A 26,768-nucleotide genomic window follows, 5' to 3' on the forward strand; every position below is an offset into this window, starting at 1 on the left:
TTTCATCTGTAGCCTACAGTAGGCCTAAGCCGTTCCCGAGTTTTGAAATTGCCGTAGTATAGAGTCTTTATTGTCCTATAAGGATATTCTTTTTCACACACATCATTACAGCAAATTTCTACAACTTTGAGCTGAAATTCTAATGTTATAGCCAAAAATAATGAACTTGGTTTCCATATCAAGTTCTAACTGTGTTTTGGATAGATGTTTCTACCATGATGCTTCAGGTGACATGAATGTAACAATCATGAGACACAAAGTATTTTTCCTTGACATATAGGCTGACATAAGTAGGCTATGATCACATCATACTTTCGCAGATATGGGTATACTGTCTTGAAAACGATATAGCCAGAGACGGTTGATAAAGCGAGACGATTCACAGAATTATCTTGTGTTCTAAAGGATCTTTGATATAGCCTAGCATAATAACCCTTACAATGACCAAAGAGCTTAGTAAAATTATACTGAAAATAGCCTAGGCCTCAAAGGACTAATTTATATGATTAAAAAGGATCATAGCTTAGTCTAGGGAGCAATTGTTTAGGTTTGAATATTGTTTGATGATTGTTTGATTATTAACAGTAGGCCTAGTTTGTAGTAGGCCTAGCTAAGCACTACCCTAGTTCAACTTAAAAAGAGCACTGATTAAATGATCAAATGCTACAGGAGAGGAAGGGCGGGTGTGACATTTCCTAATCTGTAATCTGCTTTTATAATTCCATGGTATTCTGCAACTTTCACATCCAGTCAGCGATGGCTCAACTTCATCATCATACTTAGATAGGTAGCCTATACTGTCTTGAGAACTATTTTGCCTAGTATAACAGATGGCCCTTACAATGAGCTTACTGTAATAGTAAAATTACACTGAAATAGCCTAGGCCTCAAAGGGTAGCTACAATTTATTGAAGCCCTTTTAAGGTGTGATGAAATTTTACCTACAACCCTGGGCCCCCCCTGTCTTTCAATTCTAGTGACGTCCCTGATTGGCCTGTTTCGCTATATCAACCAGTCAGTTTTCAGTGTAGGCAGGCTTTCATCTCTTTTCTCCTGAACTTCAGGTCAGTGTACTGTATCAAGGAACAGGAACGTCATGGCAGAGTCAGTGCCCCCAAAAAAGGAAAAAGTAACACTCATTTCAAAGTGTAGAATACCCTTGTCTCATAAGAGTAAAAAATAATGATAGGCCTTGTCTTGCACACTGCACTGTTTGTAACAGGGACTTTAGCATTGCCCATGGCAGGTTAAATGATTGCAAAAGACATGTTGAGGTGAGTTTAACAAGTGTCAATTCATGCACATATTATTCATCTATAGGCCTTCCTTGTTTGGTGTACTGACAAGGCATTATTGAACAAATTAGTCTTTGTGATAGCTCCCTGAAATGACTTTTTGCAGGTTGGGATGTCTGCTACTGGTCGGGGTTTGAACCAGCAACCCTCCAGTTACAGGTCCAAAGCACTAACCAGTAGGCCACGGCTGCCCATGTATAGGCCTATACACGGCTGTATAGGCCTACTGCCAGTGCAGTGTTTCCCACAGAATTCAGTTCTATTTGTGGTGGTAGGTGACGGTGGGGGTTGCAACAGTTTTGCGCAGCATGTTTATGATGCTAACCTGATTTAATCACGATTTAATTAGTCATCATTTATGCCAACAACAATCCTTGCACAAATGACAATGTTTAAATGTGCATGCAGAGGAAGGGCAGGTTCGTTGAGAGAGAGAAAGAGAGAGAGAGAGAGAAAGAGACAAGGAGAGGCTTTGCAAAGAGGCCCATAGCTCTACAATGAAAGGATTTCATCCAATTTAAATAGTACAACATGGCAAATCATTGTGTGGTGGTCAAAGTTGATATTGTGATGGGCCGCCACAAGTAAGTCAATGTATGGGAAACACTGCAGTGCTAAGTGTGACATTTCAAGTCATGATGTGTAACATTCCCTTTCTGTTCACTAAGATGAAAACTAGTTGTTTTTTGTCACAAAAGACTAATAATTTTGTTCCATGTGGACTGTGCACTTATACATTCATTATATACAGGGTAGAATTATCTTTTAATCCTTAATATTTTAATATAAAATTGACTGTCTGCCCTAAAATGTATATGTTAAAAGTGAAAATCTCTCTCTCTCTCTCTCTCTCTCTCTCTCTCTCTCTCTCTCTCTCTCTCTCTCTCTCTCTCTCTGTCTCTGTCTCTCTCTCTCTCTCACACACACACACACACACACACACACACACACACACACAAAGAGGCACACATTTACGCCTACACACCTGTGTGTTCTGCACACACCTACTCACGCTGGCACGGTCATTTGCCACAAGTAAACAAGGCGTCCCTATAAATGTGTCTTAAGGACTGTGTGGTGACAGTTATTCCTTCACACATGCTCACACAACACGCCCTCTCCTGCCACAAATGCCTGGCTGGGAATTGTTGTACTGATAAGAATATGAGCTTCTCTAAGTGCCCTGGTCACTTATACCTCAGGTAAAGGCAAACTGCACCGAAAGTCCACCCAACCTCCTCCAGCGAGGTCCCTGAAATTGTCTCGCAGGTTGAGTTTTTTTCCCCCAGGTGTTTTGGACGTCGGTAAGACGGAGAAAGAAGACTGAGGATCCCTGGCAGGAACCACCAGGAGCCTAACAAGAGCCTGATCACACAGTGAACTCTATCGGGGTACCAAGGAACCCCCACCCCAGACTGGGAAAGAAGGGTGGCATGTCTCATCTTCTCCACCAGAACCAGCACCAACAAAAGTGAGAGAGTTTTGGGTCGGTCTTCACCTTGTCCAACCGACAAACGGACCATCAATACCCCAGCAATCCACATCCAGGAATTTGAACTTCTAATCAGGTAACAACAGATGCACCAGTTCAACTCTATCTGACTGTATATATATTATATGTATATGATTTATTTACATTTTAAATACGTTTATATTTATTCAGTTAGCACACGTTTTATCCAAAGCGACTTGCATATTTCTCACTTAGATTTTCATACTATGTAGGTACATTATACATCTTCAGTATTTTCATTTCCCTTGTTTCACATTATACATCTTTAACATTTAATCCCTTTTTGACAGGTGATTTTATCCGTAGGTGGTTGTTGTTTTGAGGCGGTTTTTGCGGTTTATTTCCTTAGTACTTCAAATTAACCATTAATCCTCAACCACATATAGCTTTAATGAGACATAACTGAACTGATAATATCTTTAAAGGAACTTCTGGTACTGGATCAAATTTCTTAGACCCTTATTGTTTTAAGATAGCACAGATAAGCTCTCTGTGTGGTTATTGAACACCTTTTACTGTTGACATTAGTGATTAGTGAAAGTGAACTTTCTTTTTTTTATCCGAAGATCACTATCTGATTTTATGATTTGACTAGACAAACACTATTTACTAAATGGCCAGAGGGATTAAGGCTGTCAGCAGTCAGTCACTGTGTTTGTGCCAGCCACTCACTGTCATTGTGATGGGATGTATGGACTGGTGTGTGTGTGTGTGTGTGTGTGTGTGTGCACTGTGTCTGTCTGTGTGTGTGTGTGTGTGTGTGTGTGTGTGTGTGTGTGTGTGTGTGTGTTTGCACACGTGTGTGTGTGTGTGTGTGTGCATGTGTCTGTGTCTGTGTGTGTGTGTGTGGGTGTCTGTGTGGGTGTCAAAATATACACTAGTATAGGACATTCAAATCTTTAAACAAAACACAGAAAACAGAAACAAAGAAATAATAATTGCTAAAATAAGAAATAAATGCATAGGTGTGCCTGTGAGTCCATTCGAATATCAAACCCACCCATTTGATGTCATTTGGAAACAATGAATAGTGGTTGACAGATACAGTGATGTTGACTGATAAGTAATATCCGTTATCTGTATGACTGCATATTCTTATATGTGTAAACCACTGGATATATTTAGATTTGAGCAATTTTAAGGCTTAGTGTTAATGAAATGGTTTAATGATGACTTTCAAATATCTTATGAATCTTTAAGCAAATTCCTTTAAGTAGGAGACAAAACATGATGTGGGTATAAATGCAGTTATTTTATTTATCTTATTTTTTTTAATTAATATTCTTTATTCATATATCTTTCTTACATTTCTGTAAATGAGGGTACAAGATACACAACAAACACACAACAAGTTCAGTTTGCTTCTTACTGTAATCTCATGAATTGCTGTCAAGTCCAATAACATCTAGATGATATTTTTTTAAAACTGGAAAACACTCTTGGTAAATGTCTTTAGTCATTCTTAGCAGACATGCATCATTTCTTTCCCATGAGATGTAATCATTCATCAGTCCCCAAAAGAAAGATGAAAGCAAAACTTCTCAGCAATTGCAAATAGTCACACCCCTCTCTACAAACACATTGCCCACGGCACTATGAAAAAGACTAAGCGTTTTACCTCAGAACACACAGAGGATTATAAGTAGAGGGTTTTGCACTGCGTTAGTCGCTTTCCGTTTTCTGCTCGAATCTAATCGTGACATGGCAAACAGGCCTGTGTGAAGCTATGGATGAACATTGTTTTAACCCAGAGTTCATTTCATGAGGTCATGGCAGTGGAAAAATGATGGCCCTGGCGTCATCTCTGACGTGGTTTGAAACAAAGAGGGAAAGTTTTCCTTCAGGTGGATTAATGAACACTGCCATGTAACTAAAGACATATATCACAAACAGAGAAATAACCGTCCTGTTCTTTTTGTTCTCATGTCTTTTGTCTCATGCTCATGATTAATACTGTGTCCATTGACATAGCCAGAGCATAGATTAAGATGACTGGCCCAGTCAGTTATATCATAAGGACTGGCAGTTTTTCAAGTAAGGTTAAAGGTCTCTCTCTCTCTATCTCTCTCTTTCACTCTCTCTCTCCGAAAATAGCAATATTTTGTAATATTTTGTAACTATTTATTTTACAAAAGCATACAAGCCTAAGCATACAAGCCTATAAGTCCATACCTATAAGGAACTATGAAGGTACTTGGAATGCACAGACGTCTGTTAAGGCTTAATGCTGTATGTCTTATCTCACAATTTTAACAAAACTGAAACTACATTTGTGGATCCACACAGTATTTCGGATCCTTACCATATTTTTTGAGGTTATTCTTTGGGCCGAACAACACATAGAAATCGAGACGCACCCTAGCGGTGGGTCTGGCTCGTCAGGCTAACTACGACTTAGACAGCCAAATAAACAGACAGGCGACATCAAAATAATAATATCCATGGTGAATAGTGTTACATTATCAAATATTTTACCAAACATTTTTCAATATCTTTAATAGTGCAGGTCCACAGTAATTAGTGCTGTGTATATGGTATTTATATTCTACAGCTCTATCCATAGTGGCTAACTTGAATTTCCCCTTGGGGATCAATAAAGCATCTATCTATCTATCTATCTATCTATCTATCTATCTATCTAAATTAGTATATAGAACTGTATAGTAATAGAAAACTAATGAAGTGTGCTTTCTGCTTTCTCCATCAAGAGCAGAGAAGACAATGGGAAGTCCAGCTCATGACCTAGTTGCCGGCACTCTGCACCTGCCTTATGACTTCACGGGGTTCAGCCCTTGCCCAACCGACTCATGGGCCAACATGGAGGACCTGAAGCCTCCGCGCGGCCTTCCCAGCATGCCTGAGCGTGGCCTGCCGGGGGTCTACCTGTCCCGTCTCGACATGTACCTCACCGAGGACACGGCCTGGCTCCTGAAGCGTGCCGAGGTGGCCAGCCCCCTAGTGCCATGCATCCGCGACCACGACAACCACAATCACGACCTGGACGACGAGGCCGCCCGCAGCAAGGAGCCGGAGCAGTGCCCAGTGATCGACAGCCAGGGGGGCCTGGGGGGGCTCTCACCCGAGCTGGAGGGACAGGTGGAAGAGCGCTGCCTGGAGCAAGTGCAGAGTCTGGTGGTGGGAGAGGTGCTAAAGGACATCGAGATGGCCTGCAAGCTGCTCAACATCACTCCAGGTACAGTGCATCAGACACTTCTACACCACTACAGGCACCAATACATCACAGGCCTTAGCCATGTCGTCTTTTTTGCCTTGGAAGGGGCAGGATATGTGTAGACAACTGCTATATTGGTGTTACAAACTAACCCCATGCATTTCTATGGAGGATTTTTGGAGTGCTGTGTCTCCTCATTAGAAAGCCTTGGCTCAGGGAAGTTAATGTAACCGATATGAATGATAAAAACAACTTTCTGTTTTCTGTTTTTCTGTTGGTATAAATGTTGGTGTAAATGTACTCAAACGCCAACCTAACCCCAACCATAACCCTAGGGAAACCTACAATGATGACATGTAATGTATAGACATGATGTGTAATATGTGTTTGATTTCACAAAGAGCTTAATTGATTAAAAACACCTCTGTTGGTTCTAGTAGATATGGCATATGAGTCTAACTCTCTGTAGACTGAGCACACAGAGATGGCTTAAATTTTTTTTATTTTGGTGCAGCAATTGACTAACGTTTCGACACGTCTGTGTCTTCGTCAGAATCCATGGGAGATACCATCTGACCCCATGGACTTTTGACGAAGACACAGACGTGTCGAAATGTTAGTCAATTGCTGCACCAAAATAAAATAAATTTAAGCCATCTCAGTGTGCTCCGGTGAACCTTCTCCTTCTCCATGTGATCGGTCCTCTCCCGTGAAACATCAGACGTGACTCCAGGAGCGCGGTGCAACAACCTTTTTTGGTCTCTGTAGACCGACTAAGCAAAGCCAGCCACAATGTTACAATATATGATAGATAGATAGATAGATAGATACTTTATTGATCCCTAGGGGAAATTTAAGGTCACAGTAGCATACAGACAACATACACACACACATTCACTAACAGCAGAAAAAGTAATTAAAAGTATATAACACAACTAAGCAATAAGGACTGTAGAAGATAAAGAATATACTAAATATACTAAAATATAAATATTAAATCAATTCTAAAAAACAGTACCCACATAGTGGGTGAACAAACACAAACAGTGAGGCAGAAGACAATGGTAAAGTGGCTAGTGGACAGACAGTTCAAGACATGGAGGTGGTGAACTGTCTGTCCACTAGCCACTTTACCAGTATATTAGCCTGTTCTTCTAATGCTGTGCACATGTTATTCATGTTTGTGGCATGTTTTCACAGAATTTGCTCTTTTTGTTCATTATTTATCACTTTAATATTAATAGTTGTAACTTTTAAATAACACATTCATATTCAACATAAAAAACAAACATGTTTTGTCTGGATGCTAGATTTCAGAAAACATTTTCAAACAGTTTTTGTCCTAGGTCAATTTTGGGATTGTGGATCATGAGTAGGAAGCATTGGCTCTCGGGGTGAACCAGCTTATTGACATAACATGACATTGACCTTTTCTTGTGTGGTCTAACTGACATTTGCTCTTATTCAAAACAAACTATTTTGCAAATAGCCCCACAGTGGTCCTGGAGGTGATGTCTGTAACAAATATTTGTCAGGTCATTTCTGCTGCTCATTTGAGGCTTCGGTGGCAAGGACTGCTAAGCCCTTTCTTAATTCCGCAGAATGTGTGTGTGGCTGAAGACAACAGCCCTCAGCCACCCCACCCTGTGCAAATGGCTCTGTTGACTTTTCACCTGTTCACACACTCACTCACTTGCCTTCAGGTGAGAGTCTCACGTTGAGAGACAAACACTCCATTATGCTGAAATATCATTCTTTACAATCATATTTTGACTCTCAATCTAATAGCCGCTGTCTTCACTTTTCAAGGTGTGTGTGTTTGTGTGTGTGTGTGTGTGTTTGTGTGTGTGTGTGTATGTAGGGGTGGTGGTGAAATGAAAACTTGTCCATGTGGCATGCCTGCCTGTGTCTGTGTTCAAAGAACTGATACGAGAGAGCTTTAAATGGGGTCGAGGCCTAGCTTGTTTAGTGTGGGATTTGACCAGAGCAACAGAGAGCCAATTGCGCCTGCAGAAAATATTTTGCGGGCTGGCCAGATGAGACTGGCACACAGGTACATTAAAAAGGCGTCATGCTAGCTGCTCACTCATTTTTGTTTGTCAGTGTTTGTTAGAGAAGTGTGTAAAATTACCTGTGGCCTTCCTTCGCAGACCCTATGGATTGGAGCTCGGGGAACGTCCAGAAATGGCTGCTGTGGACCGAGCACCTGTACCGGCTGCCTCAGGTGGGAAAGGCCTTCCAAGAGCTCGTGGGCAAGGACCTCTGTGTGATGAGTGAGCACGACTTCAAGCACCGGTCACCGCAGTGCGGCGATGTGCTGCACGCCCACCTCGACATCTGGAAGTCAGGTATATACTGTTTTGTATGATGATTCATGCCAACTTGTGCCAAGTTATGAATGGGCATGAGAATGTCAAGCTCATCAAAGACTGATGCTGTTTCAGTGTCAGTGGCGCATGGCATGACTTTCCCACCCACATTGACTTTCCTCTGCATTATTTTTTTAGCTGCTTGGATGAAGGAACGATCCCCTGGTTATAATCACGTTGGTAAGATCATTTACTTTTCCCCAAAGCACCAAATTCATTGTACTATTGTGTCGTTAATGTTGTTGTTGAAGTAACAGCTGATTAAAAAGCACTATAATTGATATATTGTATCAGCTCTTAATCTAGGTTATGGTAAGGATTAACATAAAGAAATGGTAGAAGGTGGCAAAGCTTATAAAGAGTTTGGTTCCAAAACGGTATTTCCTCCATTTTAATGAATTTTCATGAATCATTTTTTTGTGGAAAGTGGATAAAAAGGATAATTTTAGTGGAAGTGTAATTGGGTTATTGTTACTACATTTATCTTTACTCAATGAAAACAACACAACTGCAATTGTATTGATATTTCCTGAAATACACATGACTTGGAAAAATGGAGATATAGTGTTTTGGAATCAAACTCTTCTTATGATGCCATTAAAGGCGAATTCCAAAAACAAGCCCTTTAAGGTCTAGTGTCTCCTGAGAAACATATTCATGAAGGGGCAATTCATGAAGGGCCTATGCATATTATCCCCTGTCTACTACCCAGGAAGGTATAAAGCCATTAACATCCTCACTGCACATGGTTTATACCCACCAGCTGTGAAACCAATCCGATATCCCCACGACAAGAGCAGAAAATGTCACTGCTCACAGTGTTATAAGGAAGTCCTTCGCTATCTAGTCAGTTTCAATGTCAACACCATTTTGTTTATGACGTTGTGCATTGAGCGCTAATTAATGCTACTTCCATAGCAGGCAGTGTTGGTAAGGGCTTGAGATGAGGAAACAACTCACAATGATGAGAAGTGTAGACTTCCTGGTCACTGGAAGAAATTCAACATTTGAATCATGGAATCATTAATGGGATGAATCATTAACCCATGTACATGGCAAATTGCTCCACTAGAGCAACAATGCTGGGCTCAATGTTGGGTACAATCAATTTATACCCAATCAATTGTGTGCCTTTTAAGTAAATATTTTTCCAGATATTTTCCAGATTTACATTAACCGTGTGCATGTCACATAAAATGTATCACTGCTTATCAGTGTTGATAGGCTATATACTCCACCACTTATTTCACTTGTCTGTACTTGCCCTGGCTGTAATTGTCTGATACTAGAGCAGATAAATACTAGAAAAGCATTTCCTGAAGGAAATACAGTGCATGAAAATGCAAAAATATGATGTAAAATATCATACAGAGTAAAAACAAACTATATTGGTTGCTAGCTAGGTAGGTTTAATATAGTTGGAATGACTTAACAGTTAAATAGGTGGATAGTTTATATGGTTAAATTATTTGCGAGGTAGATAAGGTTTAATATAGTTGGAATGATTGAACGGTTAAATAAGTGGATAGTTTAAATGGTTAAATAATTTAGGTAGATAGTTGACGATAACTGACACTTGGAATGGCTCTAATGTTTGCTAGCAGTTATGCTAACTATATTAACAAAGATAATAATGTTAACCAAGTTACTATGCTAACTAGCATGCTAACAATGTTAAAATGCTAAGTATGCTAACCATGTGACTTAGCTAACTTAGCTAATTATTTTTAGCAGTTATGCTAACTGTAGCATGTTAACATGCTAATTATGCTAACTATCTTTAACCATGTTACTTAGCTGACATAGCTAATCATTTTAAGCAGTTTTGCTAAAATGCTAACTAAGATGCTAACATGTTAGCATGCTAACTATGCTAACCATGTGACTTAGCTAATCATTTTAAGCAGTTTTGCTTAAAAATCTTTAGCTTTAAAGACGCTAACTATCTTAACCATGTGACTTAGCTAACTTAGCTAATCATTTTTAGCAGTTTTCCTAAAATTGTTCTAACTAGCATCTTAACTATCTTAACCATGTTACTTAGCTAACTTAGCTAATCATTTTTTAGCAGTTTTGTTAAAAATGCTTGGCCAAGCGTCTTAACATCTTACATGCTAACTATCTTAACCATGTGACTTAGCTAATTAATCAATCATTTAAGCAGTTTTGCTAAAAATGCTAATTAAGATGCTAACATGCTAGCATGCTAACTATGCTAACCATGTGACTTAGCTAACTTAGCTAACTAGCTACAGTGGGTAGGAGTCATAGTTGATGACAAGTAACAGTTACAATGGCTGAACAGTTAAAAGTTCAGTAGTTTAAAGGGTTAAATTGTTTAACAGTGAAATATTGTAGTGAGGACTTTTATTTTGAAACAGTTTTTGGCAGAGGAAGCAGTTGAACAGGATGTGTAGTCTTAATAGGGCCAGTTTGTATGCTTAAAGCCTGAGACTGGCAGTTGGTCCAGGTGGCCCGAACACCTGCCATAGGATTCTAATTGCTTAACGGCTCTATTGTGATGTCATCAGCCCATGTTAAGTCTATGGGGAAATTTTGACTAGTTTTTAATTAATAGTTTAAAAAGTATAAAAGTTACAAAGTTGAAAAATACAAAGCCCACATGTCCTAAGTAAGACCTACGTAACATAGTTTGAATGAAGTTTCTACGTTAAACGGTTTAAGCTGCATTAACTGCGTTAGAAGAAGAAGAATAAGAAGAAGAAGAAAAAGCCTTGGAATAACAGTACAGTGCATTTTCATGCACTGTAATAAGAAGAAGACTTCGGATAACAGAACAGTGCATTTTCATGCACTGTAATAATAAGAAGAAGCCTATTAAGAACAGTACAGTGCATTTTCATGCACTGTAATTAGGTGTGTATATTCAGTGTGAAATCTGTGTTCCGAAAGCTCAGTGCTAAGGCTATAACGTAACAACCAGTCCCTTTTCAGTCTCAAGAACAGCACACGCGGTCCATTTGCAACAGGTGTGAAGAACAGTGCAGCTTTGCTGTGGAAACGCCAGATACCACTTTTTAGGTGTCGTGGGCCTAATTTAATCAAACACCGATGAAGAAAGGGGCCTGCTTGATAACCCCTGTGAAATGCTTTCGAAGGTTGTGATTAGTGATTAGTGATTAGTGTGCTTTGTTAGTGATTTTGTTTTTGACGGTAAACAGGCTCGATTGTCGATTGGCTGCTGTGGGAAAATCCCCTACCTATGGCAAGCCCTAGGAATTTAACATCTCTCCAGTGTATAACTAGAAAATGTAATTTCGAGGAAATTACCAGTGCATGAAAATATAAACATACTGTATATTAACATAAAATGCAAAACAAACTTTTATTTGATAACAGTTGGAAGAAGTCATAGTTGATAACAACTGACAGTTGAAATGGCTGAACAGTTAAATAGTTGAGTAGTTTAAATAGTTAAATTTTTTAATAGTGAATTATTGTAGTGAGGACATTTATTTTGAAACAGTTGTGGGCAGAGGAAATAGTTGAACAGGCTCTGTAGAGCCAGATTGTATGTTTAAAGCCTGAGACAGAGTATATAGTTTAAAAGTTAAATATATAGAGTGTGTAATGGATGTTGATAGACAGAAAGTTGAATGGATGTTGATAGGCAGATTGTTTAATGGATGTTGATGGGATAGTTTAATGGGTAGATGAGTGAATGGTTTGAAGAGGATGAATGGATAGAAAGTTGGATGGAATGTGCCTTATATCCTTGTAGAATGGAGATACACAGAGAGAGTTGGCCTAATTGAGCAGAAAGCAGTTGATACAGGTGCAATCAGTTTAACTAGCTTTTTGATGGGACCTAGATGAGCAGCTGGAAGTTGCTACAGGTGCAAATCAAGTTAATTAGCCCATTATGATGTCATAGTCCCCATACAAAGTCTATGGGGAAAATCAGCTTGTTTTTTATTAATATCTCAAAAAGTATAAAGTTTACAAAAGTGAAAAATACATTCCTCGAGTCTCCTTTTCAAGACCTACGTTACAAAGTTTGAACGAAGTTTCTACGTTAAACGGTTGAAGCTGAATTAGACGCAGAAATTTGGTGGGAAGAATAAGAAGAAGAAGAAGAAGAAGAAGACTTCGGATAACAGAACAGTGCATTTTCATGCACTGTCATTAAAATACGGCAGACAGTCAGTCTGTAACAGGTGGTCCTTTCGCACACTCTGAGGAACAGTGCAGCTTTGCTAAGGCCGGGCGCAGCCTTTAACCAGTGGTCTGTCTGAACTGTTCCAGGAACAGATGAGCTGTGCTCAGAGGCCGACTCCTGCTGCTCCGGACAGCCCATTCACCTCTGGCAGTTCCTCAGGGAGCTGCTGCTCAAGCCACACAACTATGGACGGTGCATTCGCTGGCTTAACAAAGAGAAGGGTGCGTGAAAAGGAACAATGTGTGTGTGTGTGCCTGTGTGTGTGTGTGTGTGTCTATGTGTCTCTCTTTCTGTGTGTGTGTGTGTGTGTGTGAAAAATGAATGAACACTTGAATGCAGAAATAGTGCAATATATCCCAAAGTAAGAACATCTGAGATATCTGAACCTAAACATGGTGATGTCATCAACAGGTATCTTCAAGATTGAGGATTCGGCACATGTGGCCAAACTCTGGGGGATTAGGAAGAACCGTCCAGCAATGAACTATGACAAGTTAAGCCGCTCAATTCGGCAGTACTATAAAAAGGGAATTATCAGGAAACCCGACGTGTCACAAAGACTGGTCTATCAGTTTGTTCAACCTGTATGATGGATGGAGACAGATGAAACCACTGCTACTCAGTACCAATGTCTAACTGTGAACTGTGTTGAAAGAGCTCATCCTCATGAAATTATGTTGAATAATTACATTTCGTACCACTTCTCTGCTGTTACATGTTCAGCATAAAAGGCGATGTTGTCCCAAAGATCATGGTAGGCCTACAACCTTCTGTCCAGGTACCATGGTGACTGTATCTGAAGTAGCAGTATTTCAGACCTGTTCATTTGCATATCCTGCCTTCACTTTTATTATATTTTATTTCTAGGATTTAAGTAACATTTCTCTCTACTAGCATTTCAATGTTTTGTTTATAAAATAGGTCCTTTATAATTCTTGTATGACTTAGGTGTTAACTTGTGTTTTGACTATTAACTGTCTGTGTCCTGTGTACGAAAGTGAAAAGAACATTTTGAAGCAGGCTTACGCCATATGATCACCTTAGATCTTTTTTTCGCTGGGTTTATTTATTTTAAGGGTGGTTTATGTCTTTATGGTCCGGTTGAACAGCAAACACTGACTTACGTCCATTCAGCTTCTATGAGAGTCTGAATGTATGTTATGGAAAAAGAAGCATGTGTGCAAATAGTCGCAGGTTCGCTTTTATTGTGTGCAACGAATGATTAAAACGTCTTGGCACACATTTAACACTTCCTCTACTCCCTTCCTTCGTCTTTCTCGCCCAGTGTGTGTGCTTGTGTGCGTGTGTGTTTGCCCTTTCAGTCAGTTTTGGCATGGATAGTTATTGTTTGATTCTATCATACATGAAGCCTACCTTGAGGAGGGTGTTTCCTCAGATTAAATGTCAAGTTTACCGGAGGATATGCAAAATTACTGAGCCAAAAGTGAAGAATAGTATCTCTTTTGTTCCCTGTGGATAATTCCACTGACTATTTCATAGTCAAAAACACTTGAACCTGAATTGTGGATTTCAGTCACGTACAACACAATGTTTGCCTAGTCCTTTCCGTGTTATTGGTTGATAACTATATCAAATTGCAACTCACTGCACTCACATTGAAGACTAAGAATATAAAATCAAAAATTATCTGGGACCATCAGCAATAGTCATAGTCACAGTGTCATATAGGAAGTGTTAGGCCTATTGTTGAATTTTTATCAGTTTTAAACTGTCCAGTGCCCACTGTTTTTTTTACTCTCTCCTGATGCTCGCCATTTCCACTGCATCAGAACTGTTCTCTTACTGCATAGACACTGTAATAAAATCCCTTTTCATGAACAAAGACTAGACTGTTTTTTTTAACATGGCACCATGTTTCATCAGCCAATAATATGCACTGTTGACGAATTAAACCAGCAAGATGTCATAATGCAAACTATCTACAATTAATATTGTTTTTGCACATTTTTTGCTTAGATTGTTGTTTCTTTTCAAGGTAAGTGTAATGCACACCAATAATTACTGGCGAGGTGCTAGCCACTAGTGAATCATTTAGAGAGGGTAGAGAAACACTGCACACTCTGGCTCCATGTCAATGTTTTTTTATTGAACGATAACGTGTCGGCCTGGCCAAAATGTTATCGTTCCTTTATAAAACATTGAAACAGAGTCAGAGTGCATGGCTGTCGTGCCCACGTTTAATTGTGTAGATAAATAACTTTAATCAGGTGTCATTTCTCTGCACTTGTTTCACTCATTTGTAATGGTGTGTCAACTCCAGACCCTCTTTACACTGTAGAGACAAGCTTGTGTGAATCATTCTCACTGCTGATTGATATATGTTCTATATTTCTATATTTTGATATATGTTCTATATTTCAGTCTCACACTTTAATGTCTGTATGTGGTATGTCTGTATATTTTTATTTTTTATTGTCTGTCTATGTCTGCATGGGAAAGTAAGAAACGAAATTTCAAATCTTTGTATGACCAGTGCATGTAAAGAAATTGACAATAAAGCCGACTTGACTTGACTTGACTGCTGACCCCTTGTGGTCAACTGTGACCTTAACCGCCTTATCTTGAGGAGCAACTTGCTCGAGGGCACAACGGTTGAAGCCGTAAACCACTACGCTACCACCACCCGATTTGTAACAATCTACCTCAGGGTTCCTTAAATAACATTAATTCAATTGTGTATCCTGTTGTTAACATGAAAACCATTACATTATAAAATGACCCATGCTGTTTGTTGATTGCTATATGTTTTCTACAGTGACCAAGACCAAGTGTTTTTGGGGACAAGGAAGTTTTGGAGTGCATGGTCTCTCTCCCCCTGACAGATAAAACTTACTGTAACTCTTAAGATGAAAAAAGTTTCCGGGTGTTTAGTGACTGCCAATCTGATATGTCAACCACGGCTGAACTGTCCCTGTGGAAGTCAGCCAATTTGATCCAAACATGATAATGTAACTGTAACCGTAATTTTTAGATGGGGGGTTGATTGAGGGTCAAATTACATGGAAGACGGACAAATACATAAAAGTCTCATAAATCAAGCATGACACTGTATGGGTGGGTAGACATGATCACACAGGTAACATGACACCCCATGTTTTCTCAACAAACTTGTTTTCCTTCTCAAACCAATATTGCAATATTGACATCACTACAACAACTTAGATCCAGGTTGCTTGTTACTATCATCATCATTATAATAGTCATCATCACCGATGCCTTAATCATCATCATAATCATAATCATCATGATCTTTATGCATATTTAAATGAACGTCATGTTATATTGAGATGGACAGGCACTACACCAGTTAGGAGATTCAAATTACATCACTAACTATGAACATACCTACATCTTCTAGGACTGCTAAAATAGAGTTTTCACAACATAAGCCGTCATCTGTTCATAAGTGTGCATAAGGAAGAAAAACAAAAAAAAGCATTTACATGTACACTTTTTCTTCACTGTTTCAACTTACATAGGTCATCATGTTCTACTCAACACAGTTGTACAGTTACAATAGAATATAATCTTTAAATTACATCATCATATACAAATGTGACGGCGTGAACCACACGCGTTTATACAGGTATGGTACATAGACAATTCCATTCCAATCAAAATGAAATTAATACAATATGGTGCCTATTGATTGTTACAGTATGTCTTTTTTCATTGATTTTTTGATAACATTTACAAGTATGACACTATTGTTTAAATCTGTGTTCAATCACTTGCATTTTTTTAATTTATTTTTTATGTCTACATAAACACAACTCATACACACTGGATATGATAAAGATGTTTGTTCATCCCAAAAATATTCCCCAACAGCTTGTGTGTGTGTGTGTTTGTGTGTGTAAGTGAGTTTTCATGTGTAACAGTTTGACATTGTGCATGGCCCTGTATGTCTTTCTGAATATGTGAGTGTATGTGTATGTGTGTGTGTGTGTGTGTGTGTATGTCCATATATGTGAGCACTGTATGCATATTCAGCATGTGTTATATATACTGTGCAGGTGACGTGGGATATCTGAACAATAAATGTCATGGATTCTTTTTGCTAGGCTGGACAGCATGACCTAAGACATACCACAGGGAGCTGGTGATGGGCCTTTCTCAAGTTACCTCCAGTCTCCTCGAGTCCTTCTAATCCCTTCTTTTCACTTCTCACGCCAGTCAACACCACTCACGATTTCCCCAGCAAGCTTTTTTTTCTGTGGTTTGTTTTCTTGATATATTCCTTCTTGTTTTTGTTGTCTTTTTCTTTGTTTTGGCGGCATGACTTCTCATCATTGGCCCCACACTTTTTGCGATTTAGGTTTTTCAATCTCACTTTTGGCAATGAGAGTAGTTGCATTTAAATAAATCGCTCTTTGTTTTTTTTCTTTAGTTTTTTTTTTCTTACCGCAGTCACAGTAGCATTACCTGTCACTGCAGGTCATCATTTGAAGCATAGCTACTAAGTTACAGGTGTAGGTACTGGATGCGCTTGGAGAGAACTAGATATTTAAAGCTCCGATATACAGTATATAGATACCACTGAACCACAAACAGTACTCTTGTAGAAGCAGTGGCTGTGCTTTCACACAAGAGCATCTGATTCGTAATCCCAGGTTATATTCTGGTGCACTGAAACACACTCTGTGTTATACTAAACATTACACGTGAAACAGCGCTAATCTTTGTGATACCGGATGCATATGGTTGTTGTAAGTTGTAAGGTAGAAAAAAAAAACACATAAAACTACAGTGGCTCAGTAGGAGGTCTGTTTCAAGTGTGTGTTGATGGAGCAAGAGCTTGTCAGAGAGTGTGTGAAGTGCTCTACTGACACCCAAGCAAATATCATCAGCAAACACTGCCATCACGACGGGAGCGACAGAGAACGAGAAGGAAAAAGAGAAAGAAAAAAAAGAGAGAACATGGAATGAAAAGACAAGACCAACATGCCACGCTTGCATATGATACACTCTCTCTCACACACACACACACACACACACAAACAAAAACAAACAAAAAACTTTTTTTCAGTGTTCAGTCACAGTGGATGAGGTTGCCTCCTGGTCCCATCAGTCCAGAATGCTATTGTAGCATTGCTCTCTGACAACAACAGGCTACATTCATCAGATGAAGATGAGGGAGGATACCACTTTAATACACTTAGCCACGACTTGAACTTTGCACCTCGAAACAGCACTGAAACACCTCAACATGCAATTAACAGTATGCACTGCTGTTAGCAATCACATCAGCAGTGCCTAGGAGGCAATAGGCAAACTAAATATCCATACTACTGTTTCACAGCCTCAAAAGTTCATCTTGTAGCGTAGTACCATTGGATCAGATGTTTGTGATATTGTAGTCCCAACACTTATTAGTTGAATACAGGAATGTTAGCATTAAAACTATGCGAACATTTACATACTTTGACATGGATCATAGTGATATGCATATAGACCCTTTCAAGAGAGTTCCATTATCAGCATCATAGTTGGCCCCACAAGACTTCCTTTTTAACATTCCATATGTTATCTTAATGCAGAGGAAGTAGATTGGGGCCCAAATAGAATGTTCAAGCATTGTTTTTGTTTTTATTGTTGAAAGGGTCTATAGAAAATGATAAAAGGACATACAGAGACACGAATGCCACGAAATATGCACACCTGCCACTTCCTGAAGATTTCAGGGTTCAGTTACAGTCTCGTTTATGTGTCCGTCTCTCCCCCGTCCATCTGAGTTTGTGGATGTGGTGAGCATAGCATCCTGAAGCGATGATGGCCTGATGATTCAAGTCAATTCTCTTGCATAGTGCATGCTACTATGCAACCAGAATCCAGTGTTAAGAGACAGAAAACAGCACTGCAACACACACGTTTCACCAGTGAGGGAACACCACACGAGAACAGAAGAAAGAAAAAAAAATAGGAAAATAAAAATAGAAACATATGGAAGATGGGCTGCCACTGCGTGGGCGAGACTACATAAGATATGTGTCATCACTGAAATCCTTACACATCCACTGTAGCTCACATTAGGGTTACGTATACGGCTGCTATTACTCTATGTTGCTTGTGATAGTTAATGATAACCTGTGAGAGAATGTACTGTTGCATCAACCCTTACAGAGAGCTGTGTGTATCCAATTGGAACACACAGCTTGTGGGATTCATATAACAGTACTATGGAGCTGCTTAAGTAGCATGTATATTAATGTGTGAGTAGTATGAACACTTGGTTAAATGCCTTCGTTCCCGCGCGCATTCCCCCCAGTGGATAAATATATACTGTATAGATAGTTAGACTTTTTTTGTGTTTAGGTTACTAAGATTTTGAATGAAACTGCTTCACACATCGATTGGGCAAGACATGTGTTGCTCCTAAGTCTCTGGCTAGGCGCAGTGCTCTTCTGTAAGGACAATCTGAGCGGGCTCCCCATGGTTTGCACTGTCTCAGTCGCGGACTACATCTCCTCCACGTAGTTGGCCGGGTACAAGCCTGTTCGGCCGCTGTCGAGGCGACCTCTGCACCAGCCCTGGTCGTCCTCTTCTTCGATCTTGGTGAGTTCATCGCCTGTGGGAAGAGAGGGGCATTATGTCATCATCATCATCATCATTAATACTATCATGAATTCAAATAAATGAATCAGACTGGTATGTTTCGAGAGGTATGCTGACTAAACAAGGTCTGACATTGCCCATGATGTACTTCCAAACATGATACAAAAAAGACACAAGTAAGAGACACAAACAATAGTTGAATCCAGTTTTCACAGTTTCACTGGGGTGGTGGGAGTTGCTCTGGAGAGAGTGGGCCTTGTAATATAACTGACATTATATAAGTCACTTTGGATAAAAGCATTTGCTAAATTAATAAATGTAAATATAAACTTGCCCGGCAACAAACTAAACTCAAAGCTAGCGTGCATTTTAGACACAGCCAGAGAGAGGCCACATGGACTAAAGCCCCATTCACACCAAAGATTCCCGATGAGATGAGCTGCAACATTCTATAAACTAGCAACTTGCTGCAATGTTCTAAAACCTTGCAACTGCGACTAGACATGGTGAATGCTTTGCGACGGCTTGCAACAGCTGGCAACGACGTGCAACATTTAATTAACACCGCTGCAACTCCTTTCTGCAACGGTTTCGTCTCGTCGCGAATCTTTGGTGTGAATTGGGCTTAATAAACACCAGGTGGCACACACAAACAAGCACAGAACAGTCTGATAAGGCTAACCATGGCAATCTGTGCCCTCCCTTCTCTAACTCGCGCTATGAGGGTTTTATTCTGGAGAACCAGGGGGCAAATGGGTGGTCATTTCCTGCTCCCACTTTCCGCCCCCTTTTTGTGGCCAGCCTTGTAAGTGCTATGCTGCACAGTGGCTCATTTGGCCTCCCTCAATGGCCCCGGCCTCGGGACTGCAATTCACCATCACAGCTGCCTGCATTGACCCCTCTGAGGAGGATTTTGATGCCAATTCTCTCTGTGCCAAGCCAATGAATAGAGTATGAGACAGACTGTCTCACACACTCCCTTGTCAGACTACATTTGGAATTTGTACAATATTCAAATGACATCCTCTCAGAGTAACAAGGTGCATCTCCATTTAATGATGTAGTTTTTTTTTAGTCACTCCACAGTGCAGTGATGTTTCACTTTATTAGCGCTAGTAGTCAGTCTGCGGGTACTAAACCTGCTTTGACAGTGGCAGTGCCATGCTACACGCAGTGAGACACATGATCTGCTTGATAAGAAAGAGAGAGAGAGAGAGAGAGAGAGAGAGGGAGAGAGAGAGAGAGAGAGCTGTCTTAATGAGCCGCACCTGCTTTGAAGCTCAGCTCATCTTGCTCCTGTCCATCATAGTCGTAGAGCGCTCGCACGCGCACACCGCTGCCGCCGCCACCACCGATGCCACCACCGACGCTGCCTCCGCCTCGCGCGCTGCCAGAGTCGTCCTCGAAGGAGTTGCCGCCCCCGTTAGTCTCGTTGCCCGAGTACGCGTTGGGCTGTTCGTCATCGGACCACTCGGTCGAGTAGGCCTGGTTCTTGTCATAGCTACTGACACTGAGTGGATTGAGAGGAGATGTGGAGCACACGTAAAGTGCTAATGAGCATTCTGAGGTTTTATTTAAAAAATTATAAATATAAGATCATCATTCATGATCCATAAATAAATTGAAATTGTTTGATGAAGAAATCATACACTTTTGCTTTCTTTTGTCCTGAGATATTTGTATATCATTTTAACTGTTACAATGAATGATAACACAACAGACAACTAAATGACTCCAGTTGTAATGCAATATTTTATCTAAAACCTGGAACAACTACATATTAAATGTTGTATTTCTAGACATTCTACAAGTAACTTTTTAGCATTCCACAGCATTCAATCTTAAGGTGGATCTTTCTTAGTTTCCACAAAAGATCAAATATTATACAGCTTTAGCTCTGAGTGTGCATTGTTTTTGCACTATTATCTTTGTTTTGTCTTACCTGCCGCGGTCTCCGGGTTGTCCAGCGTGTTCTGTGCTCGGAGTGGCTGGGGCAACACCATCAGGCTTCTTCTTCTCCCTCTTAGCCACAGCGTTGGTGGCGTCTGGATTATATTCCTGTGAAGGCCCAGTTAACTTAAGCACAATACATTTTTTATTCAACATGAACGGAGTACATGTTTTGAACGTTCACAGATATTGACGTCTATTTTTGTATAGCTTGTTTGCCCTGTAAAACACATTGCTACGGCAGGGAATCCAATACCTCAAACGCTGGCCAGTTCATGTGCATGCCTGGACCATGGTTGTTGCTGAACCACTTCAGGTCCTCCTGCGAATTGGCTGCCAGTATGGTACGTTCAAGCTCCCGATACACTGTGGCATAGCTGTAAAGAGAAGAGCATGCAATAAAAAATATTAGTATCCTACCAATACCGTTTTTAATGACTTAACACATGCAGATCATGGTATCTTCCTGACATGTTACACATCCATACACATACATACTGTAAACATACTGACATGTATTCAGTATGACATCAGTATTATTTATAACCAACAACCCAGTCAGTACAGAAAGTATGTAAGACATCGTGGAGACGTATTCAAAAGGTCTGCTGGACAGCAGGAACATGTGTTCTAGAGATCGTTTGCTCATCTGGCAGATGTATCTGAGATGTCTTGTTAAGATCTTAACAGCTTAAATGCATTGTGTTCCATTTAGAACGTCTTATTTTGATAAGCGGCAGCGCTTTTTCACTATCAAGGTGTGTTTCAGTTCTACAAAAACTGCATATTTAATACATTTATAGACCTTTGTGTTACGGAAGTGAGATTTAAGTCCTATTATGATGTATTCATGTGCATCTGGTATACGGCTGCTAAACACCGTTTGAACACCTTAACAAGACGTCTCAGACCTTTCAAACACGTCTCCAAGATGACGTTCCGTGCTGACTGGGAATGCACTAACTATTCCATTCACTTAGTGCTTCCCTGGGAGGCTTTTCTAGTGATGTGTGGGTTTTATCTGCATTTACTTGCAGTTGCAGGGTACGGGATATCACCTGACCTACAGTATTTCCACAAGTCGGAGCAGCAGTTTGGAGTGCTACCTGGCGGTGACCAAACTCACTTTTGGTTCTCGGTGAGGTTGAGGTGGCGCTTGATGTCCAGCAGCACCTCTTTGAGGAAGTTGAGTCTCTTGACCTCATGCTGCTGACACTGGTCAAACACCTGTTCCATCTGCTCCATGTACTGAGGCGTGCACTTGTTCAGCTCGTCCAAGGACTTATCATACTTCTCCTTGGCCTTGGATAAAAACAGAGGGAGAGAAAGAAAAAAAAGAGAAAGAGAGAGAGAGAGGGAGAGAGAGATAAAGGGACAAGGTTTACATAGCTGATTTCCCATAATGCACTTGAGTGTAATGATCATGTGACCTGATTGCCAGATTTATGTTTGTCAAGTCAAGTCAAGTCAGATTTATTTGTATAGCGCATTTAACATGCACAGAGTGCAACCCAAAGCGCTCCACATATAAGACATTGTCATTGACACAGACTAACAAAGACAATAGATGCCGGACGGAGCGGCGTAGTCGCCAGCGTACCCGTGACACCAAGACATACAAGACATACAACAAACAAATTAATAAATAAAATAAATAAAAATGAAAAATAAAATTAGTCCAATTTCCAACCGGCTGAAAATGTCCAAGGGCAAAGATGACCCGCGTGAAAACTGCGCACAGCTGTGTCTTCACAATGCAACACCAACAAAGTTCTTTATAACTGACCAACACGGAGAATTCACTGGCAGTCTGGAGAGCACTGGAAGGACAAGACAGTCCAAATTTGTGATGGGCGACCCTGCTGATTATCAGCTCGGTGGTCCTAGACAGTGACCGTTTGTCGCTGCCATTGAACAACAACATAGGCAACAAGCCAAAAGAAAGCCACATAGACAAGCTGCAAAGAGTCCTATCTGTCAAAGACACTAGCACTAATTATCATTTTAGCTCACTGCCGTAATAACATTAATTGAATCATTTACAGTTGTCGAGATTTCAACACTAGGCCTAGAAATTACAAAAGCAAAGGCACTGAGTCTGTGAAAATGTTCGTCCGAAATTTACCAGAGGAACAAATTAAGCTGGGGCTGAATATTAAACTAACACAGGTAGACTACCAATTACACTAATGTGTGTGAAGAACTGGCTACATTACCACCACCACCCCCTCCCCCCAAAAAACTGAACAGAAGAGCCATTTAAAAATATGACATTTTAATGACTACTTAATAATTCAGTGGGACAATTGATTACATCACCTCAATCATAAATATATTAATGCAGTCTACTACCACAGTGTCATTTTCTGACTATTACACTGAGGCAAAGTCAGACTACTGTAAATTAACAGCTTACTATGTCTCTTTAGAGGCCACTTGTGTAACACTATTGATCCCAGCACACGATATAAGCACTTAAAGGCAAGCTGAGGTTAAAATGGCTGACAGCAGTTCAGCTTTAGCTTACCTAAGCTAATAGCTTACACAGCAATGCCTGCACATAATTTGGTGAGAGGTCATGCGAGAAAAACTTGTTTTGTTGGGTTTTCCTGTTTTCTTCAAACAAAATGCATTATAGAAATGATAGAAATTCCAAGAAATTAATTGTGGTGCTTTGTGGTGCTTGTATTTTGATTAGTATTAGCATTGTATATTGTGACATGAGGTGCAAATATGTAATCTTTTTCTCATAATTACACAAGGAGAGAAAATTGGCAGATTAACCCAAATTAAACTCTTGTGGTCTTAACAGCACCTAACATCCTTTGCGTCAGGGAGCACCTTGTAAGCACCTTACTCTTGCAACTCGGCTAACAGTTATAAGCGGCTCACATCACCAGTTCTCCTCTCACCAAATAGAGGGGCAAATCTTTGGGATTATCTCTTCCACTTTTCCTTCCAAATCACATTGATTAATGACTAAAAAGACCTGAGTGTGAAACAGGCCAGCAGGCTAATTCACCTAATTCAAGTTTAATATAAAAACATAACATAAGCTAACTAGACCTGAACGTGACACAGACAAGCAGGTTCATTTTGTAAGATTTGCATCTGACAACAAAAACTTAGGAGTCATAGGAAAATGGGGGAAAAATCTTGTCAGATGAGCCTGTAGACCTGCAGTGAACCTCCACAACCTCGTAAACAGCCACACGAAGGTTTTCACGTCTAAGTAATTTCCTGGGTATTAGTCACATTGTGTATAATCCACAGGACAGTGTTTTATGCTAATTTAAAAAAAATAAAAATAAAATACTGTACCCGTGATTTAATCATAAAGAAGAAGGGAGTAAAGAAATGCATTCCCATGTATAGCCTGCCCGCATGTATTAACCTCAAAGTTTAAGAAATTTTGCAAAAAACCTTGGTCAATAGTTGGGAAATTACGATACTCCCACTCCCTGGTCTACTCTCCCTCCCTGATCTCTTACTGATATTGATAGCAATAATTTTAGGGTTTCAATTACTTAGTTTTAGTTAGCCATGGGGCCCCTCTTGGCATTAAACAAGACACACCCTCCCCTCCCCCAATGAAATGCTAATGTACTGGTTCCAAGGGCTATCAGATCCACAAGACAAAGGATGTTACCTTGCTATAATGTATCCATGTGTCATGAAATGTAAATATATTCATGTTTGGTATCATTGCAATAGTCTCAGTACAAGGATTGTAATGATTTGATTGTGAGAATGTTTGGAACATTCTATAAGTGATATTTCTGATATATAAGATATCTCTCCTCATGCTGTTCAGATAAGAATGCATAGGTGTGAAGTAGGTGTGAGTAGGTGTGTCTGATGCCATCTGGAGAACCAACCACGTGGGCTTGTTTTGCCGCCAATTCTTTCTTTGTTTAACCCATACAAAAGTGACTAACTTGCATTGTTTGTCAGAAGAACAAGATGGAGAACTGAAGAAGAGAGGGAGAGGTTGATCCAACAGAGGCCATGGCCTCTGTGCCATGGCCTACATAGACCATAGACAATTTTTACCCTCTCTGCTTGTAACAGAATAAACCTGATTCCTGAGTGTTCCTGACGTTTGCCAGTCTAAGTTAATATTAAGTAATTATTCACCACAATTACTTTCAATATGTACCTTGATTGTTTCTTTTTATTGTAAGTCGCTTTGGACAAAAGCGTCAGCTAAACGACAACACTGCAATGTAAATGTAGATGTAACCTCCACAGCCTCGTAAACAGCCACACAGAAGCTCCACGTCTCACTCTCTGATCTCCCCTCCCGTCCCATAATGCCACTCACCTTTTGCACATCCTGTTTACACTTCTCCACCTTCTCGTGGAGCTTCTTCTGCTGGTCGGGAGTGACTGAGGCCTCCGCCTTGCAGTTGGCTTCCCGAGTGGCAGCCAGCTTCTCCTCCTTGCAGGCCATGTGGTAGGTCTTCTTAGCGGTTTCCATCTGTGGTCAAAAACACACAATATTACAGTGCCTGCCTTCAGAGTCTTATCTAGTCACAGAGCAAGTAATATAATTTCAACATTACATTGCACAAAATATTATACATGAAATGGTACTGTAATGTTTGAAATGACCATGCTCGGCATTTTGTTTTCAAAAGACAACTTTATTTACCCGCAATAAAAAAGACACATCAATCCTTTTTTTTAAGTTTAAAAAATAACACAGCCTTTTACTTCTCCCCTGGATCACCTTGGAGTTAATGTCTTTCCTGAGGACTCACTTCAGTCAACGATTTCAGTAGGAAGTGCCAGGGTCGTGGCGGCTATCTGGAAATCAGCTCACTAAACCCAATTAGGCAAGACTCCAGCGGCGAGGACGCAGTCCGCCTTGCGTCACCATACCCCCCTCCTGCCAGCCCACGCAAACAGACTTATGGCTACCCTCGACCACACTGACTCTCACCACGTCCATACACATGTGTGGCTACCACAACTATCAATTCAACAACCACTAATCAACTGTGACATAATGCAATTACAGAGCCGCACAACATCTATCTGCACGTTATGCTTTCTTAAAGTGCTTAAAGGTCATGTTAACGATGATGCCTTTTTATTTCCCAATGTTGCTTTACTACTTATGAGCATAAATTGTTTGTGACATTGGCAGACTTCAATATAACCCTTTGAGGTTTCACGCTGCTTTCAACATTCCTCCTTATGCTTTTTTTTCCTGAAAATATTTTTTAGGCTTTTTATGCCTTTAATCGGACAGGACAGTAGAGAGAGTGACAGGAAGCAAACGCGAGATAGAGATGGGATGGGACTGGGAAATGACCCGGGTCAGACTTGAACCTGGGTCCCCGTGGGCACGTGCCCACAGGAATATGGTATGGGCGCTTTAACCAGTTGCTGCCACAGCACCTCCTGACATTTCCTCCTCATTCTTATCTCACCTCTTTGAACTTCTTGGCCCATGGCTTCTGGGCCTTCTTGAAGCCTTCCTCTGCTTCTTTGGTTTCCTTGAAGCCTCCCATCATCTGCTTGTGGAAGGCTTCTTTCTGCCAGTTCTTGACCTTCTCCACATCCTCGTTCAGCAGGCCATTCTTTACCTCCTGGTGCAGGTCACCAACCTTTTCGGCCTCCGTCATGACGGCCAGCCAGGCCCGTTCTACCGAGCCATACTGAGGCCCTGGTACCGCACAACACACACAACACAGGGTGCATCTCA

At 40.4% G+C, this 26,768-nt stretch overlaps 2 protein-coding genes across 6 annotated transcripts in view; one reads left to right on the forward strand and one right to left on the reverse strand.

Moving 5' to 3' along the window:
* Nucleotides 1–2,401: 2,401 nt before the first annotated feature.
* Nucleotides 2,402–13,947, forward strand: LOC125292862 (SAM pointed domain-containing Ets transcription factor). Of its 2 annotated transcripts, none has more exons than XM_048240375.1 (6): nt 2,402–2,863; nt 5,517–6,001; nt 8,131–8,328; nt 8,488–8,529; nt 12,616–12,750; nt 12,941–13,947. In XM_048240375.1, the coding sequence occupies exons 2-6, from the start codon at nt 5,530–5,532 to the stop codon at nt 13,117–13,119; spliced, it is 1,026 nt and encodes a 341-aa protein (XP_048096332.1). In that variant the 5' UTR covers nt 2,402–2,863; nt 5,517–5,529; the 3' UTR covers nt 13,120–13,947. The 2 variants fall into 2 exon arrangements, with proteins under 2 accessions (XP_048096332.1, XP_048096333.1); XM_048240376.1 differs by having other exon boundaries at nt 5,522–6,001.
* A 1,654-nt stretch (nt 13,948–15,601) lies between these two features.
* Nucleotides 15,602–26,768, reverse strand: part of LOC125292860 (protein kinase C and casein kinase substrate in neurons protein 1-like) — a 40,348-nt gene continuing 29,181 nt past the window's right edge. For 3 of the 4 annotated variants that reach the window (XM_048240372.1, XM_048240371.1, XM_048240373.1), the window contains 7 exons: nt 26,494–26,729; nt 25,380–25,535; nt 22,182–22,357; nt 21,312–21,432; nt 21,048–21,181; nt 20,374–20,615; nt 15,602–19,118 (listed from right to left, as the gene is read on the reverse strand). In XM_048240372.1, coding sequence (XP_048096329.1) covers nt 19,009–19,118; nt 20,374–20,615; nt 21,048–21,181; nt 21,312–21,432; nt 22,182–22,357; nt 25,380–25,535; nt 26,494–26,729 — 1,175 coding nt within the window. In that variant the 3' untranslated portion in view covers nt 15,602–19,008. The remainder of the gene's footprint in view (nt 19,119–20,373; nt 20,616–21,047; nt 21,182–21,311; nt 21,433–22,181; nt 22,358–25,379; nt 25,536–26,493; nt 26,730–26,768) is intronic. The other variant, XM_048240374.1, reaches the window with a different exon arrangement.

Source organism: Alosa alosa, chromosome 4 (genome assembly GCF_017589495.1).
Source record: "Alosa alosa isolate M-15738 ecotype Scorff River chromosome 4, AALO_Geno_1.1, whole genome shotgun sequence".
Classification (NCBI taxonomy): Eukaryota; Metazoa; Chordata; class Actinopteri; order Clupeiformes; family Clupeidae; genus Alosa; species Alosa alosa.